Raw genomic sequence first — 19,945 nt, 5'->3', positions numbered from 1 at the left:
AATACAGTTCATGTATTTTATGTAATACCTCACTTTGCTAGTAGTCCTCTGTGCTTAGTGTGTAAAGGTAACCTAAGCAGGCAATGGAAAATGAAGCAATGTGATCAGATGGATGAATTTACAACCCACAGTCTCAAGGGTGTTTTGGAAGAACTCTTTAGTGGTAGGCAGTATCAAATGGGGGCTGCCCCTGGGTAAGAACCAAGCACTGACAAAAAGTATCTCTGGATGCACAACATATTAGTGTTTTGCAACAAGTCTGCCACCAACACAGTGTCCCACCGAAATATGAGTCTATCCTCACTGCTGTCAACATGTTAAAAGGTTGTATGTTTAACATGACCTTGCTTGGTCAACTATGATAGTGTATAATGATCTGATATCTCTTGTGATATTTATTTGACATACTTTCTTCCAATTTGGGAATTTATAGATTTGTTGTTGAATATATGTCTGAAGGCTAGCTTGGGAAAATGTGATGTGCACTTGCGGCTATTTGTATGCCTGCTATAAATAGGGTCCTGATGGCACCACAAGTACGCCTATGATTGACAATTGCATTCAGAGTTTTGCTGCTGGGAATCAGGCTCCAAAGGACACTGAAAAGCCTATAAATGGTAAGTTCACAATATTATACACTTTTCTTTCAACCAAGAAGTGTTTGAGTTCAATGTTCACCTCTGAATTGTAAAATAATGTCTAAGGATTATGTTTGACTCCTAAAAACCCTTGTAGAGCCTGATAGCAGTTCCTATTTATAACATTCTCCATTGCAACTGCTTAGCTTGGTCAAAGGAAAGCAGTTACCACTGTCTGAATTATATTTTTGTTTAATAATTGTTACATTGCTTGAGAAAGGTGCATACATGTTATTTTTTATTCAAGGATCTATTTGAGTTGTTGAAAGGTTTCCCAAAGACTAATCTAGATCAAATTTTTACAGTATTCACAGCTGTTTTCTCCTTTCTTTTCCAGCAACTCTTACATCGATAAGACACTGCAACTTGAAACTGGGGCTTTGATCCATGCCAAGCTGAGCTTTTTTTACTCAAGGACCAGTCTTCTGTAGTCGACACTTTTCCTTTATATTTGTGGGAATATCTGTTGAGTGGACAATGACTTCCAGAAGACCAATGACCCGTTCTTACTCTGGCAATGGGAGGTCCGGCGGCAGCTACAATGAGGAGGAGGTCAGCTCTTCGAATGGCCGCATGGAGAGCTGCAACTACCTCTCCAATGTCAGGCCCGAAAACAGGTAGATGACCTCTTCTTCCTTGTTTCATTACGACTCTAGGCATTTCAGTGTGACTCTGTCCACCACACACATTCATTAGATATTTTGGTCGTCTCAACTAATCTGTGGAGCATTCTTCTAATCCAAAATGCAAATGTTACATGGCAAATATTAACCATGCAACAGTATTTCAGTATTCTAAAGAAAAGCACAGCTCTTAGAATACCGGTAAGTATTCTTCATTTGTAGCCTACTTTATATATACAAATGAGTCCCATGTAAAATAATCTAAGACACAAAACCACCAATATGACTGATGGGATGCCTTTATTTGCCTTCTATGAATAGCTACTCAAGGTATTCTCAAATCAGGTAATCGAGGTAATGCATTCTTTCTAACATTTTAACCACCCTTCCTGGTTACACCCAAGAGTGAAAGAGCAAATCTACACCTGTTTTTAACAATGCTGTAAGTGAATATGTTATATTGACTTCTTTGATGTTATTGGACATCAACGTTGATATACAATTTAATTCATACAAAGTTATATGTATATTTTCAACGACATTATAGGCACTGTTTCCATGTCACTTTCTCAACTGCTAAGAAATGTAAAATATTTGAGAGAGCAATCTCAATCTTCCTTCACAATCAGTAATGATCATGAACTGCCTTCTTCCCCTCCCTGGAATAAACAACACACTGTGCAAAGATGTCTATTCAACGTCTATTCCACATTGTTTCAGCGTAAGTTCGTAAAAATTACGTGAAAACAACGTTGATTCAACCACTATGTGCCCAGTGGGAAGTGTAGAATGAATAATGGTTGGCTAAAAGATCCTTGAAATATTGGCTTTCTCATTGGAAAGAACTTCAGCACATGCCCTGAAGAACAGACACTAAAGCTAAAGCACCCTTTCTGTCTCCAGGAGTACATTGTTTGGTGTAATGGCTCAGCTGACTGAGGACACCCAGCCTGTATTTGAGACCACCTTAAAATCCAAGGCCGTGTCAGAGAACTGTAATGTGAAGTTGACATGTGTGGTTACAGGTAGGCCTACACTAAACAACCTCCCTCAGAGTTGACCTACTTACGTGCATTTGTGTATGTGTGTTGGAATGCTTTAGATAGTTATGAGTAGGCGATGGTATTAGTCATTCTGTGGTTAGTTTGAAATCAAAGCAGAGAAACAAACCTACTTCTGAACAGCGATGCAAACATGAATTGAGAAGGGCAATGCATATATAAACGTCAATTGAAGACAATGAAAAGAGAAAAGTTACTTTAAAATGCTTATGACTGCTTATTGTTATGTTTTCTTCTGTAGCTTATTCATTAATCCGAAAATAAAATAAAACTGTTAAAAAGTAAAGGCAGCTGAGACTAAATTAGCAATGGCATAATGTTGGCGCAGAGAGGCAAGACATAAATAGGATTAAAAATCTAAGCAGGTTTTGCTATTTCCTTCCCCCCGGCATCTGAGTTGGCCCCTTCTCAACCACAGCAGTAGAACTTGTGGCCTTGCACACTGCCATGACGCAGCAGTCTGAAGCAGGCCTTGGTTCTTGATACAATTTCCTTTCAAAGCTTTCTGTTCCTTTTGTTTTATTGCTGATTAATTAATTCATAAGATGCATGAAAAAACAGCTAATGGCTACTGTGTTCATACCTCAATGGTAACCTGGAAATTAAAATAATGATCATACGGGGCATAATCTTAATGAGAGATAAACATGAAACTATATCTAATAAAAAATAGGTTTTTGGAGTATTTAACCAGGTCATTATTTTACACTGTATGTCTGTGATGTACAGTTGAAGTCAGAAGTTTAAATTCACTTTGTATTTCAACCACCCCACAAATTTCTTGATAACAAACTATAGTTTTGGCAAGTCGGTTAGGTAATCTACTTTGTGCATGACACAAGTCATTTTTCCAACAATTCTTTACAGACAGATTATTTCACTTTTAACTCACTGTATCATAATTCCAGTGGGTCAGAAGTTTACATACACTAAGTTGACTGTGCATTTAAACAGCTTGGAAAATTCCATAAAATGATGTCATGGCTTTAGAAGCTTCTGAGACTAATTTACTTCATTTGAGTCAATTGGAAGATGTATCTGTGGTTGTATTTCAAGGCATACCTTCAAACTCAGTGCCTTTTTGCTTGACATCAAGGGAAAATCAAAAGAAGTCAGCCAAGACCTCAGAAAAAAAATTGTAGACCTCCACAAGTCTGGTTCATCCTTTGGAGCAATTTCCAAACGCCTGAAGGTACCACGTTCATCTGTACAAACAATAGTACGCAATTATGGGACCATGCAGCCGTCATACCGCTCAGGAAGGAGACGCGTTCTGTCTCCTAGAGATTAACGTACTTTAACGCAAATCAATCCCAGAACAACAGCAAAGGACCTTGTGAAGATGCTGGAGGAAACAAGTACAAAAGTATCTCTATCCACAGTAAAACGAGTCCTATATCGACATAACCTGAAAGGCCGCTCAGCATGGAAGAAGCCACTGCTCCAAAACCGCCATCAAAAAGTCAGACTACGGTTTGCAACTGCACATGGGGACAAAGATCGTACTTTTTGGAGAAGTGTCCTCTGGTCTGATGAAACGAAAATAGAACTGTTTGGCCATAATGACCATTGTTATGTTTGGAGGAAAAAGGGGGAGGCTTGCAAGCCGAAGAACACCATCCCAACCATGAATCACGGGGGTGGCAGCGTCATGTTGTGGGGGTGCTTTGCTGCAGGAGGGACTGGTGCACTTCACAAAATAGATGGCATCGCGAGGGAGGGAGGAAAATTATGTGGATATATTGAAGCAACATCTCAAGACATCAGTCAGGAAGTTAAAGCTTGGTCTCAAATGGGCCTTTCAAATGGACAATGTGGGGTCACGATGCCATCTATTTTGTGAAGTGCACCAGTCCCTCCTGCAGCAAAGCACCCCCACAACATGACGCTGCCACCCCCGTGATTCATGGTTGGGATGGTGTTCTTCGGCTTGCAAGCCTCCCCCTTTTTCCTCCAAACATAACAATGGTCATTATAGCCAAACAGTTCAATTTTCGTTTCATCAGACCAGAGGACACTTCTCCAAAAAGTACGATCTTTGTCCCCATGTGCAGTCCCCAAGCAAACTTCCAAAATTGTGGCAAAATGGCTTAAGGACAACAAAGTCAAAGTATTGGAGTGGCCATCATAAAGCCCTGACCTCAATCCTATAGAAAATTTGTGGGCAGAACTGAAAAAGCGTGTGCGAGCAAGGATGCCTACAAACCTGACTCAGTTACACCAGCTCTGTCAGGAGGAATGGGCCAAAATTCACCCAACTTATTGTGGGATGCTTGTGGAAGGCTACCCGAAACGTTTGACCCAAGTTAAACAATTTAAAGGCAATGCTARCAAATACTAATTGAGTGTATGTAAACTTCTGACCCACTGGGAATGTGATGAAATAAATAAAAGCTCAAATATATCATTCTCTCTACTATTATTCTGACATTTCACATTCTTAAAATAAAGTGGTGATCCTAACTGACCTAAGTCAGGGAATTTTAACTAGGATTAAATGTCAGAAATTGTGAAAAACTGAGTTTAAATGTATTTGGCTAAGGTGTATGTAAACTTACGACTTCAACTGTACCATCTCCATGTGATGTCCACAGGAAACCCAGCCCCAGAACTGACGTGGTACAGAGACGACATGGAGTTGGACCGATACTGCGGTCTTCCAAAATATGAAATTGGCCGCAATGGAAAAACTCACACACTCCAAATTTACAAGTATGTAAGGCAATGAGAATACCATACACAATTTACACCAGATAATAAATGTCAGGAAATTCAACGATTACAATTTGGGTTTAGAATATGTGTATTCTTGTGCTCAATGGTGCCTGCACTGTTCCCAAAATGATTTGAGTCTCTCTCTTTCCAGCTGCACAGTGGATGATGCAGCCATCTATCAGGCTTCAGCCAGGAACAGCAAAGGCATTGTCTCCTGCTCTGGGGTTCTGGAGGTGGGCACCATGAGCGAGTTCAAGATCCACCAGAGGTTCTTTGGCAAGCTGAAAGAGAAGGCAGAGAACAAGAAGAGGGAGTTGGAAGAGAGCAGGAGAAGGGGCAATGAGAATGTCCAGAAGGAGCCTCAGGAACAGAAGCCTCTCCAGAACAGCCCGATCGCCCCTCAGAGGAAGCGCCGGACCCCAAGTGCCCTCTCTTCACCACCGGATGGGGAGGAGAACACAGTCAGCCAGGGGGCAGCGGCTGTAGAACCTAATGGGGCCAGTGCTGAAGTCAGTGAACCGGCCGCAGTGACGACTACAGAGAATGGGAGCAAGACTCCCAACAATGACTTTGACAATGTGGAGATTGTCACCACCAAGCCCCCAACCACAGAAATCTTTGCCAAAAAGAAGATGAAGATCTCAAATGGTATAGATTCTGGGGTTGTCAGCAGTAACAGTAGTCATACAGGACCGGGCACCAGTGAAAATGCATATGATGGAGGAATAAGTTTGGCTCAATTTCTGTCAGAGACCCTTCATTCACAGACTGCTGAGGAAAAGAAGATCCCTGCACGAGTGGAGGAAACTGTGGCAGTGGAGGCAATGGATACTACTACTACAGATCCTAAAACAAATGCAGAAAAACAGAAAGAAAGAGAGGAGAAGGGGAGAGAGAGGTCAGAAAGAGGAACGGCAGAGAGAGAGAGGATGCTTGGAGAAGAACAGGAAAGAGAGAAAATGTCAATTGAGAGAGATAAACAAAGAGCAAGAGAGGCAGAGCAGTTGCAAAGGATAACAGGACATAACAACACTGCCTCAGAGGTCAGAATGGAGGCTAAGACGCATGTCTATAAGGAGGGAGATCCTCAAGATTACCACCACATTCAGGAAACTCTTTCCAATGTGCTCCACTCAGTCAAATACTTTTTCTTTGGTAAGAGTAAGAAGGATCATGCTTCTTCTGATCATCATGTGAAAGTTCAGGAGAGGGACAGAGGTCATCCAGTTGCCCCAACGCAGCCGTACCCTAGCCCTCCCCATCCACAGGAGCCAGATGGTCACCCAGAGGTGTATAAAACCCCCACAGAGGAGACAGTGCCCATGGCGGTAGTAGCACCAAAAACTAACGTACCACACAAGCAGCTAGCGTCATTTGAGAGGTTGAACTCAGCTGAACACAAGCATGGATTTACTGTTTCACACTCAGAAGAACCCCCTTCAGCTCTCAGAAGAGCACCAGAGAGTGTGCCTGATTCACTGGAGCATGTTGAGCAGAAGGAGGTATGTCCGGAGGTGATGATCAGCAGCAGTACAGAGACAGTGCCCACATCTGGCCCTCCAGCCCTCAGTGAGGTAAGTACCTTGTTGCTTCTGAGATCATCTTGACCGCTCAGTCTCAGTCTCACACTGCAGTAGGCCGGGTTATTTATAGATTGTACATTTGTGCAACAAGACTTGAATCTAACCACACCAGGCCAACAGCCAAAACTGTACAAATGATTAAGCCACAGCAAATAGACAGATAATGTCCAGAGTCCAGACTACGGAGAACATGGTGGATGCAGATGAATGGTATCAGAGACTATGGGTTTGTTAGTTGTTCTGTGTTCGTAGGCACCACCTATGCTCTGGAGCAGACAGAACACACTAGCCCATTTAGGAAACTATCAGCACCAGTCATCCAGGCTCTGTTACACCATCTAGACTGTTGAGAGTGTAAGTTTCAGTGCATTAGTATCACTCGAGAGCTACACCTCGCACAATGTAGGGAGGGAAACAAGGAACTTGCCTACATGAACATGTCAACTTGTATAAAAGAATGAGACTGTTGGGGCAGTCTGCTCTTGACTAATACAAATAATTCTCAGGGAGATTGGATGAGGTGATGAAAAAATTTGTCTTTACAAAAACTATAAATTGCACTGATGAAACAAATGTTGTAATTCTCTGTGCACTCTTTCCACTGGGCTTTAATGGTAATCCACTTGTCAAAATTGGACCGACATGCCAAAGATGGCTGAGCGTGTAGACACAGGGTATCAGGGTCTTGTGGTCTCTGAGGCAGGCCCTGGCATGAGAGTAGGACCTCTTCACATTGGACACATAAAACTCTGTCTCTTCTGTAATGGAGGAAGCCTCTCCATACGTAGAGTGACTGGGCACTGGTGCTTCTATCTCCCTGTCAAACTCTCAGGGTTGTATTAGCTTTCGTTTGCATGTACTGAGACAATAAGATAAGCCTACCATTATGTTGTGACCATGAAATAGGATTACATTTCAACAATGAGCTCTGCTCACATGACTTACTGACATTGTTAAATTCCATGTTATACTGTAGACTATGTAACAGTATGGCTCATCATTAACTTCACTGGCAAACAGATATGGTTTTATTTCATGGATTTACTTCCTTTCTAGTTGAAATGCTGAAAGATTGTGTCAGTAATGCAACTAGAATCCACATCTCGCTCAATGCCAGTGACACATGATGACACAGATTCTATTAGTCCCCTATGGTGCTAATTTCATTAACCTCCAAGTCTTCTGTCCAGTGTGTTTGTATTGGATGAGAAGAACATGTGCAGTAAGGGGAGCTGCTCTCCACTCTTAACACACACTTACACCTGGCAAGCAGTGGTTTTGTGAACAGGTTTCTCCATAATGTGGAACTGCAACTCCCCTTTTCTGTTGTGGCGAGTTAATGTTAGATGTTGGAGCAAATCAGTTGGAGGAACTCATAACATTCGACAGAACTTGTGCTTGCGCACAAGAGTGAAACTTCAGTGAAATAAAGAGGCCTAGTTCTTGCCAGAGCTCCATTTTTAGATTGAACGTGACACCAGTTCCTCTCCATTAACCACAACTTCTATTTTATGGGCTCTCCTGTTCTAACATGTTGTCATGGAACTTCACGTGGCTTTTTTTCTGTCAGGAGCACATGAAAGTGATTTATCATTAATGACTTAAGAAAAAAAATGACCTAAGAAAAAAGTCAGGGGAAGTTGTAGATAGGACTGACATAGATTCCTCAAAATGATAAATGTTATGATTCAGTGTAAACTACATAGTGCTCTTCAAACAAATCTGTAATCCAGGAAAAAGAAGATTGCATTAAAATATACTTTTTTAATTGTCTGAAACATTTGTTTGAATTAAGATGGACATTGCTTTTACCTCAGGCATTGTTACTTTTATTTGGTTCAGTTTTTCAAAACAGGAAATATGTTGACACAAATATAATGTATGACTTTTAAGTTCAAGTCACGTAGGTGTTGTCCCTATTTCCCCAAAGACAACTGAATTTTCTTAGCATGTGCCGGGCAACAGTAAATTACTTTGAGCATGAGTCACTTGAGCTGGGATCAGTTTATGGTCCCTTGCCAACAGACAGGCACTCATTCATTCAGCTCACTAGCTCATTGTGTAAATAACACACCTGTTAAAGGACTGGGGAAATCCCCAATTTCATCACAACCGGTTCCTTCTCAGGATACTTTAACCTGCCTGACAGGTAAACACCTCAATTATCATAACACAATGGTCTCCCTTCAAATACACTGCTCAAAAAAATAAAGGGAGCACTTAAACAACACAATGTAACTCCAAATCAATCACACTTCTGTGAAATCAAACTGTCCACTTAGGAAGCAACACTGATTGACAATAAATTGCACATGCTGTTGTGCAAATGGAATAGACAACAGGTGGAAATTATAGGCAATTAGCAAGACACCCCCAATAAAGGAGTGGTTCTGCAGGTGGTGACCACAGACCACTTCTCAGTTCCTATGCTTCCTGGCTGATGTTTTGGTCACTTTTTGCAATCGCTGGCGGTGCTTTCACTCTAGTGGGTAGCATAGACGAGAGTCTACACACCCACACCAAGTGGCTCAGGTAGTGCAGCTCATCCAGGATGGCACATCAATGCGAGCTGTGGCAAGAAGGTTTGCTGTGTCTGTCAGCGTAGTGTCCAGAGCATGGAGGCGCTACCAGGAGACAGGCCAGTACATCAGGAGACGTGGAGGATGCCGTAGGAGGGCAACAACCAGCAGCAGGACCGCTACCTCCGCCTTTGAGCAGAGGAGCACTGCAGAGCCCTGCAAAATGACCTCCAGCAGCCAAATGATGCATGTGTCTGCTCAAACGGTCAGAAACAGACTCCATGAGGGGTGGTATGAGGGCCCGACGTCCACAGGTGGGGGTTGTGCTTACAGCCCAACACCGTGCAGGACGTTTGCATTTGCCAGAGAACACCAAGATTGGCAAATTCGCCACTGGCGCCCTGTGCTCTTACAGATGAAAGCAGGTTCACACTGAGCACTGGACAGATGTGACAGAGTCTGGAGACGCGTGGAGAACGTTCTGCTGCCTGCAACATCCTCCAGCATGACCGGTTTGTTGGTGGGTCAGTCATCGTGTGGGTGGCATTTCTTTGGGGGGCCGCACAGCCTCCATGTGCTCGCCAGAGGTAGCCTGACTGCCATTAGGTACCGAGATGAGATCCTCAGACCCCTTGTGAGACCATATGCTGGTGCGGTTGGCCCTGGGTTCCTCCTAATGCAAGACAATGCTAGACTCAGTGTCTGGCAGTGTGTCAGCAGTTCCTGGCAAGAGGAAGGCATTGATGCTATGGACTGGCCCAGCCCGTTCCCCAGACCTGAATCAATTGAGCCATCTGCGGACATCATGTTCGCTCCATCCACCAACGCCACATCTGCACCACAGGACTGTCCAGGAGTTGGCGGCATGCTTTAGTCAAGGTCTGGGAGGAGTCCCTCAGGAGACCATCGCCACCTCATCAGGAGCATGCCCAGGCGTTGTCTGTAGGGAGGTCTACTACAGGCCACCGTAGAGGCCACCACACACTCTGAGCCTCATTTTGCACCTCTGGTTTTAAGGACATTACATCAAAGTTGGATCAGCCTGTAGTGTGGTTTTCCACTTTAATTTTGAGTGTGACTCCAAATCCAGACCTCCATGGGTTGATAAATTTGATTTCCATTGATAATTTTTGTGTGATTTTGTTGTCAGCACATTCAACTATGTAAAGAAAAAAGTATTTAATAAGAATATTTCATTCATTCAGATCTAGGATGTGTTATTTTAGTGTTCCCTTTATTTTTTTGAGCAGTGTACATTACTGCAAAATAGAAAAGCATGAAACAGAACAAAATATAAGAATGCTTGAATTTATTGCATCTTTGTATCATCAAATCATATGATTATTTTGTTGATTATACTGCCAAATGTAATACAGTAGCAGTAGTTTGATTACAGGTTGTTTCCTTGTATGGAAAAAAGAGGAGCTGTTTAGCTTATCTTGTGTAGACAAAACTGTCAGTTTTATGAAAAACTCTTTGTATTTGCCAAATCTTGGTTTCAACTAACCTCTAGCCTACTCAATATGGTAAGGGCGAGTTCATTGAAAACTGAAAGGTTGTGAAAAAAATTATATATTGTCTGTGGTCAAACGGATACAACATGTTACAACATGTTGCTGATACAACATGTTCACAAAGGTTATACAGTTCACGTATGATGAAAACTCTGATACTGTATAGGGATCTTTAGATGTTCTGGCTTTATATTATATCAGTGGTCATCTTTAAATGCTAATCTTTGATAATGGCACCGGATGGGATGGCTGCTGTTTTACGGGCTCCTAACCAACTGTGCTAGTTTGTTTGTTTTTTCGCATTGTTTGTAACTTATTATGTACATAAAGTTGCTGCTACTGTCTCTTATGACCGAAAAGAGCTTCTGGATATCAGAACAGTGATTACTCACCTCGAACTGGACGAAGATTTTTTCTTTAACGAGTCTGTTGCAAAGGATATACTGCTTTCCGGGGGAACAGGTCCACATCCCGTCATTCACGTGAAGAAAGGCGGAGATACAGAGGGAGAAGGTCTGGATGCCTTGTTAGGATTCGTAGGCGAGTGAGTAAATCGTCATACCATTGGTTCTATTGGCCAACATGCAATCAATGGAAAACAAACTCGATGATCTACGGTCGAGAATATCCTACCAACGAGATATTAAAAACTGTAATATCTTATGATTCACCGAGGTGTGGCTGAACGACGACACGGATAATATAGAGCTGGCTGGTTTAACATGTCTAATGTTAAAGAAGTCTCGAAATATTGCTCACCTGAGGTAGAGTACCTCATGATAAGCTGTAGACCACACTATCTACCAAGAGAGTTCTTATCTATGTTATTCATAGCTGTCTATATACCACCACAAACCGATGCTGGCACTAAGACCGCACTCATTGAGCTGTATAAGGCAATAAGCATACAAGAAAATGCTTATCCAGAAGCGGCGCTCCTAGTGGCCGGGGACTTTAATGCAGGCAAACTTAAATCCGTTTTACTTCATTTCTACCAGCATGTCACATGTTTAACCAGAGAAAAGACAATTCTAGACCACCTTTACTGCACACACAAAGACACATACAAAGCTCTCCCTCGCCCTCCATTTGGCAAATCTGAACATAGCTCTATCCTCCTGATTCCTGCTTACAAGCAAAAACTAAAGCAGGAAGTACCAGTGACTCGCTCAATGCGGAAGTGGTCCGATGCTCAATGGCAGCACCCAAGGGGCTTGAATTTTCGAGCTCTCCCCGTAAATTTTGCAGTGATGTAGTGTCCCCATGAGTGACAGAACACTGAGCCAATCACGCTACAACTAGAGAACATTACCAACCCCTACGCTCCGTATTTTCCGCTGGCTGCCCCACAACCACAGAAAGAACTGAGCTACTGTAGGCTGAAACACCAGCATTTTGGAGCGGCCTTTCTCAAGAAAGAAAAAAAGAGACCATGTTTGTACGTGGCTTTATTAACTCAATTATACATTTTTTACATTGTTGCAAACTGATATGTGACACGTATTATTGCCAAAATAACATGTAAAACAGGCAACAACAAAATGTTTTTTTCTTTTTTTTTAGCTAAACAGGTTGGGCTCAAAACAGATGGGGCTCTGCCCCACCTGCCCTGAATGACAGGTCGCCACTGTGTTGTTCAGGTATTTCCAAATACCATTTGAGTGTGTTGATGTTTTGTGGTACTAAACAGCTGTGTTTGTTTTTGCCTCAAGGCAACCGTGGACCAGATCCAGGCAGACCCTGTCCCCCATGTGGTTGTCTCAGCCCCACATGAGCCAAACATCCAAGTGTTTTCTTCCGGGACTGATCAGGTGACAAGACATGATGCCAAAACTGAAGATTTACACAAACAGGGTCCATCTGACACTCCATGGAGCCCAGACCCCAGCAGTGGAGCAGGTTTCCATATGTCAAACCGCACTAGTGTGGGTGAAAGCGGGAGTGCTCCTAACAATAATATCTCACCCACAGTCAACCTCGGCCTGATGACAGTAACCACAGAAAGTGAGAAAGAGAAGGCAATGCATGTGGATGAGAAGGGCATTGGAAGTGTCTATGAGACACAAGATAAATGTTATTGTGCTTTTGAGGAGAAAGGAGAGAAAGGTGATGTCAAAGTAGAGAATCAACCATGTCCCACTTTAAATGTGAGTGTTTTAGAGGAGAATAGAGAGAAGATACATAACAAGGAGATCCATTTCAAAAGTTTGCTCCCAGAGAGTTCAGAGAATGATGGTCAAAATACACCAGAGGAATGCCCTCCTGTGGCAGGGGGGGACCATTATCTCAACATAAAAGAGAATTCTACCTTAGCTTTGGAGGAAAGTCTTGAACGTGCCTTAAAAGTGGAATATACTCCTGCTTTGGAGAAAGGTTTTGTGGACAGTTCATTTGGCAACCTGAAGATACAAGAACAGGTGGCACCTATTGTGCAGAAAACGTCTGAGCAAAAGGATGTGAACTTAGAGGGAAACGACGTGCCAACCCGCACTATTGAGAGACATGTTGAAACAGAAGAAAAGGTGACTGAAATAAAGGTGGAAGTGCTGGGTGAATCTAAGATCCACTCAGAGACCCAGCCTGTGAAAGGCTCTGTCATTGTGTCCCCTGAGCCACCAGTGTCAGCATCAGTTACCAGTCCAGAGGCTAATTCCACTCATCTGGGTGGATACTTTGGAAATGTACCAGAGATTAGAATGGTAGATTCTGCTCTTAGAATCCCAGAAATCAAAATAATTGTGCCAGAACAACAGATAAAAGAAAAGCAAATGATTATACCAAATATAGAGATTATGGAAGCAGAAGTCAAAGAGCCTACACAGCCATTGATACCTATTACACCAAATGAACGTACATCAGAGCCAGACATTTTCCAAAAGGATGTTGCAAATGATGTGTCAGGCATAATGATAGCAGAAAATAGCTCAGCTTTTACCCCAGTGGTTATAGATGTGACACCCACTCAAGAAAGTATGTGGAATGATGAAATCATCCGACCAACAGAGAAATTGCAGGAAGTTCCACAACCAGTTGAAGAGGCAAAAACACCTACGGCAGAGCAGTCAACTAACATAAAGAATGAGTGGCTCACAAAGACGTTAATTCCTACAATAAATGTTTCCTATACTGATGACAGTAAACTCAGGAAAATAGATCATGAACATCCACATGTCAAGCCCTCCGTCTTAGATAGAGGAAAGCCAAAGGAAGCACCCAGTGTGCCTCTGCGTGTGGTCCCTCCTATTTCTGAAAGCAAGGAGCTTCCTAAAAATGAGAATAAAGAATCAGAATCATTGACGGATATGCTCAGGGGGGTCAAGAGTGATTTTGAAAATGTTACTTCCTATGAGTCTGACAAAACCCATAGTGATCCACAGAAACAGACTACAGAAACAAAGGAACAGAGTATGATAGACAACATCCCCTCTGTGTCATATAAAGCCTTAATGCCAACAGAAGTAACAACAATACAAAAAGCTGTGGACATCGGTTTTACTGAAACTGAAAAAGTAAAACCACTCAAAGAGTCAAGGATAGAGTCTTACATCATTGGCGATGAACCAAGAGAAAGAAACCCTATTGAAAGGCTTGCTGTCAAACCCCCAACACCCCCCAGGAGTCCCAGCAGTCTCCGCAGACTCACGTCAAGGACTCCCCCTGCCATTACTGTGGATGACCCTCCTAACAGTGAGAAGGCAGTATCGGAGCAGAGTGGTGGAGACACCCCAACGTCCTCCCTGTCCTGTGAGAGCAGCCCCAGGTTGAAAAGAAGGGACAGTCTGACCCTCATCCGCTCTGCCACGCCCGAAGAGCTGGCCTCTGGAGCTCGCCGCAAGATCTTCATCCCCAGGGAGGGAGAAGGGGTTGGGGTAGTGGTGGCGCTGGGTGTGGGTGGTAGTCCGCTGGACACCCAGGTCAAGAAGGAGGCTCCATATATGTCACCCAGTCAGGCTCGCAGGGCAGCGTTCCTGCAGGCACCAGCAGGCTCACAGACCCCACCGCTGGAGAGACGGTCCCCTCTTCTGAGCCGTAGGAAGGCCACCCTGGAGGTGCCCAAAGTTGTGGAAGAGATCAGCACTGAGGAGCCAGAGAGCCCCAAGACTGAGGTCAAACCTCCTGAGAAGGAGAAGCAGAACCCCTTCAAAGGTAAAACAATAAAATAGGAAAAGTAGGAGATTGTGTTTGATTTTAAATGAGTTAGTTGTTTTACATTAACCCAATATTGTTGTTTTGCTCATCTCTTGGTGTTGGTAACTCAGGGACTGTACAGTAGACATGTGTCTCCTATCAGGGTGGGCTGATCAGGAAGCTTCCACTGGAGGAAGTGAAAACATTAGAGAGTATCATGTACAGTATATCTTTACCTTGTTGTCCCCCCTCCCTCTCCCACCAGCTCCTCAGGTTATCCGTAAGATCAGGGGAGAGCCTTTCCCAGATGCCTCAGGACACTTGAAGCTCTGGTGCCAGTTCTTCAACGTGCTCAGTGACTCCACCATCAAGTGGTACAGGGACGAGGAAGAGATAGTAGAGGTGAAAAGAAGGTAAATCTCTAGGCAATCTCCCATCCCAGAGTTTACAGTATCTGCTTGCCATACAATCTAGTGGTGAAATCTCATTTATACTCAACCTGATCAAAGCCATTATGTAGTTACAGTGTTAGACACCAGCCCTCTGAAAACAGTTGCTTTATACAGTGATACTGTAAACATTAATTAATAGCCCAATAGACTGGTTAATCTGGGCCATATGCTATATATGAAGGACTAATGTTGTGAAGATGAACTGCCTTTAATAATACCAGCGTGGCCATCACACAGTCATGCCATTTTCTCATTCTCACTCGGAGAGGTATCCAGCTCATGTGACCAGGGAGTCCACCCAGCTCTGAGCCCTACTGTGATGCAAGGTGAATCTTTGGCCAGACACAGCCACTGTAAACTGAGACACTCTATTTCGCAATCACCAGGGGACATTAAAGTCTAGATCTGTGCTATTGGCTGCTGGGTCAGCAAAATCTCCCCTCGCCAAGCACGGCACGCAGCACTACTGTCTGTCTCAGTCTCAGTCGCACAGTGACCTCTTGTGGAGGTGAATACGATATTGAACATGACGTGAGCATTTGAATAAGCCGTGAGCGTATGCCTTGTGTCACGTCAACCTGTTTATTTTACTTTATTTCCCAGTGGAGGAGATGAAAGCCAAGTGGCGTTGGCCATCGTCCAGACATCCAGTCGAGATTGTGGGGTGTATGGCTGCTCAATCAAGAACGAATTTGGGACAGATTCCACTGACTTCCTTCTCAGCGTAGACCGTAAGTGATGTCAACTGAACATAATTTTGAAATCACACAATATTATTTCAACAATTTTTTCCATGAGTTACCATTTGTGATTGTTTTCTCTTCTTCTGCAGTACTTTCAGAGTACTTCCTGCGGGAGGATTTAGAAGGTAAGCCTCACAGGCACTGAGAGGTTTATACAGTAATAACTTCTATTTGCTTGCTGTATTGTTGCATACCTTATGGCAATTATTCTAACAGTGTTACTACTCCTGTGGAGAGCTTCTGACATTCATATTGTGTTCTTTACAGTTGGAGAAGAGATGGAAATGACTCCAATGCTATTCACCAAAGGCCTAGCAGACCCAGGCTACTGGGGGGAGAAGTTCTTTGGGCGCATCATGACACAGGAGGCCCACCTGGGAGAGGGCTGTGCACACAAGGCCTGCAGGGCGAAGGTTATCTATGGCCTAGACCCTGTGTTTGAGTCCGGAACCACCTGTATCATTAAATTACAAAGCCCCATCGCCTATGGGACCAAACAGGAGAGCAACCTTGCAGAGAGAAACATGGAAATTACTAAGCAAGTGAGTCTTATTGTACAGTACAGTATGTACAGTACATTTCATCACAAGAACAGCTCTCCTATAGAGTTATGTATTGCTCTGACTCTGCATTTCTGTGTCAAGCATGAAAAAATTTACAGAAATGGTCAGCTGTTGTTTGGTATTGCAACATAGGAAGTAATCTCTACTGGGTCGTATTTATTAGGCACCAAACAGAGGAAAATGGACTGAAACAGGGAGGGAAGGGACTACCTGAACTCTAGTTTTCCGTTGCAAACCATTTTGCTACAGTGTGCCATAATGAATATGACCCTGGTCTTGTGGTGTTATCGAATAATAGCATTCAGGTACTAAGTCAGAGACTGAGTCCAGGGTTCATACCAATGCATAACCAGCGTTGATTAGTGTAACAATTGAATTGAAGAGCCTCAGTGTAGAGAAAACGCATATGGCATATCTTCACATTTTGTCTCACCAGGAGTGCAAAATCCAAAACACAGTTCGAGAGTATTGCAAAATCTTTGCAGCTGAAGCGAGGGTGATTGAAAACTTTGGCTTTTCACTGGAGTAAGTAATATAATGACTGCAATGTATATTTTGATCATTAAAACATGTTTTTTTTATGAATACACTTATTAATGATCATTATCAATACACAATAGTATGAGTAAATTGAGGACAAAAAACAGCTGAGTATGATTATGTAATTCTTTCCCTGCACGTGCCAACACCTTTGTTTTGCTGCATCTTTACACAGAGTGAGCCCTCTCTATCTGGTGTACCGCCCTGCCAACTCTGTCCCTTACGCCACTGTGGAGGCTGACCTGAAGGGCATCTTCCTTAAGTACTGTATGATGGATGCCAAAGGCAGGCTGATCACCAGAGCCACCTCAGAGGTGGAAATGAAATGCTGCTCCTTCCAGCATTGGATACACCAATGGACAAACAGCAACTTACTGGTTACTGGGCTGGAGGGTATGAAAGATTAGCAGACAGGGTCATTTTCAACGGAAAAAGATGAACAAAGTCAGTTCAAATAACAATATGATCCATGTACTTTGTTTCTTTCAGGTGTTGGACCGAAGATCACTAAAGTTAGAATCGTCACGAAATCAAAGGGGTTTGTATATTGAAATATCAGAATAATATATTTAGGTTGTCATATGGAAATACCTATTGATGCTATTATTTGAAGTAGGTCTATACTGTGTTAATGTTTTACCAGTTGGTCCACATCATCTTATCCGACTCTTAGTTATGAAATTACCTGCATTGCAGGTATCAAGGCCTTACAGAGGATGGTTCTCCTAAGGTGTTTGAGCAGTTCCTGACCCAGCATCAGTGTAACTACTACTGTGGGCTCCTCAGCCTGAGAACCCTGAAGCCCATGGACACCCTGCAGCAGCCCCCCAAGATCAAAGGCTCCCGGAGCCCCTTGCTCGTCAGGAAGTTGGGCTCGTCCAGCCCTCAGCTCAACAGGAAGTTGGGCTCATCCAGCCCCCAACTGCAGAGAAAAGGACTGAACAGCCCCTTGACAACCAGAAAGGCCACCTCCAGCCCAAAAGTGCCTAGAAAGACTAGGGAGACAGAAGACAACCAGTCCACAGCCAAACCCAAGGAGAGTCTCAAAGTTGTGGTATGAGGTAGCAACGTCCAAAGAGAATACATATCAAAGCAGCATCCCTTTTCTTTCACGCCAACGTTCAGCTTTTTTATGTTTTCCTGTCACCCATTGCTGTATTTAGTTGGGTTGAAGCTAGAACGACCAGCATGGCCTTGAACAAAATGTTACAGAGCTTGTGCCTGAAAAGTCTTCATCCAAGAAGGAGAGACAAACAGGGAGATGAGTTAAAATCTAGGGTATAGGTCACCCTAGTGGATGTTTATATAACATTACTGTGAATTTCTCAATAACCATCAGTAGTAGTAAGATACTCCCCATTCTCCAGCTTAATTAATGCTGAAACGGTTTAAGTGAGTGGAGGAGGTACAGTACCTTTAAGAAAACTTCCAGCACTAAGGAAATGGGACACAGTTCTCTCACACATCCAGTACAGTCCTCTTCAAAAGAAGAGACTTATGAAGTGGTTGAAACAATGGTGCTGGATACAAAGCCGTGGCCGTAAGCAGAGCTCTAATAGCTTGATGCAGATGCAAGGGTAGTGAAGTGCAGCAACTGCATTGTACATCTGGGATGTATATGTCTTGGTCATTGAAATTGTTTTTGTTGAACAGTAATTGGATCTTGTTACTGTTGGTCATATAGCATGCTCTACTTGTTTCTATTATGGCAGTATTATGTCCTTAAACTACGCATTACAGTCTTCCGAACACTGAGCAAAGACAACACTACTCTTGCCTCTTCACTGGGAATATGTTTTTGTGCACTTTTTTTGCCAATGTTTTCTTGCCTTTTGAAAACTGCCAGGTTTTAGTAGTTCAGTTCATTTTTGTTGAACTTTGTTCAAATCCTGTAATCTGTTCATTGGAAATGAACATGTTCACATGCTTAAGTCTGAACAGTACAGTACACCGATCCCCTTAACCTGGTTCTTCAAAGGAACAGTACACCGATCCCCTTAACCTGGTTCTTCAAAGGAACAGTACAGTACACCGATCCCCTTAACCTGGTTCTTCAAAGGAAACAGCTACAGGTACACCGATCCCCTTAACCTGGTTCTTCAAAGGATTGACTCTTTAACTGAACTTGAGTGTTGAAGAGCAATAAGGGGATTACTGAAATAAACGCTTTAACTTTGGAATGCACATGTTTGGTGCCATTTAAATGGGTCAACTCACAAAGTGAAAGAATAAGCGCTATAATATCAGAACCATGTAGAAACTGCTTTGGACCTGGCCCATGATCACAGTAAAGCAGTAGCTCACCTCCAGCTGACTTTTGCGATTGAAAATTATATGCATTCTCAACATTCACACTTCTGGGGGAGGGGTGGGATGGGGATATTGTCACTAGTTTGAAGCGTACAGTATGTACGTGAGTGAGTGAGTGAGTGAGTGAGTGAGTGAGTGAGTGAGTGTGAGTGAGTGAGAGCATGCAAGAGGGATTAAGAGTGTTTGATATGTTGGCAGAATGCTACTGAAATGAATGTCCCTGACACTGTAATATCTGGTATGTTATGTTGTGATTTTGTAAAATAAAAGTGTACATACCATTCTTGTCAAACGTTCATACTCATATTTTTACGTACTGTATTTACAGATTTACTCAATATAATAATCTACTCTTATAATTTACAATCAATATTCATTTCAGTATTTCTTTACATTTATTTTCATAATATCTGTCTTCTGACACTTTGAATGAAAGGGTGAATCTTAAGAAATAAATATTTATCATTAAAAAAATAACATGTCAAAGGGCTGGTTTAATCTGTACATGCTTTATCTTAATTTTGTAATCCTGGGACAAAGTTTACTCTATATTACT

The 19,945-nt window shown here is 42.8% G+C and overlaps 1 protein-coding gene across 1 annotated transcript; it reads left to right on the top strand.

Moving 5' to 3' along the window:
- Positions 1-20: 20 nt before the first annotated feature.
- On the top strand, positions 21-19,672 carry alpk3a (alpha-kinase 3a). The gene is made up of 14 exons (XM_023985503.2): positions 21-617; positions 976-1,255; positions 2,165-2,286; positions 4,917-5,034; positions 5,189-6,611; positions 12,366-14,799; positions 15,047-15,194; positions 15,837-15,964; positions 16,066-16,101; positions 16,244-16,518; positions 16,976-17,064; positions 17,255-17,472; positions 17,569-17,617; positions 17,776-19,672. Exons 2-14 carry the CDS (start codon positions 1,116-1,118, stop codon positions 18,137-18,139), a joined length of 5,544 nt encoding a protein of 1,847 aa, XP_023841271.2. The 5' UTR covers positions 21-617; positions 976-1,115; the 3' UTR covers positions 18,140-19,672.
- The last annotated feature ends 273 nt before the right edge of the window (positions 19,673-19,945 follow it).

The sequence above is a fragment of the Salvelinus sp. IW2-2015 genome, linkage group LG4q.1:29 (genome assembly GCF_002910315.2).
Source record: "Salvelinus sp. IW2-2015 linkage group LG4q.1:29, ASM291031v2, whole genome shotgun sequence".
Taxonomy (NCBI): Eukaryota; Metazoa; Chordata; class Actinopteri; order Salmoniformes; family Salmonidae; genus Salvelinus; species Salvelinus sp. IW2-2015.
Note: the sequence above shows the minus strand (reverse complement) of the source record. Positions and strands in the feature narration are given on the sequence as shown.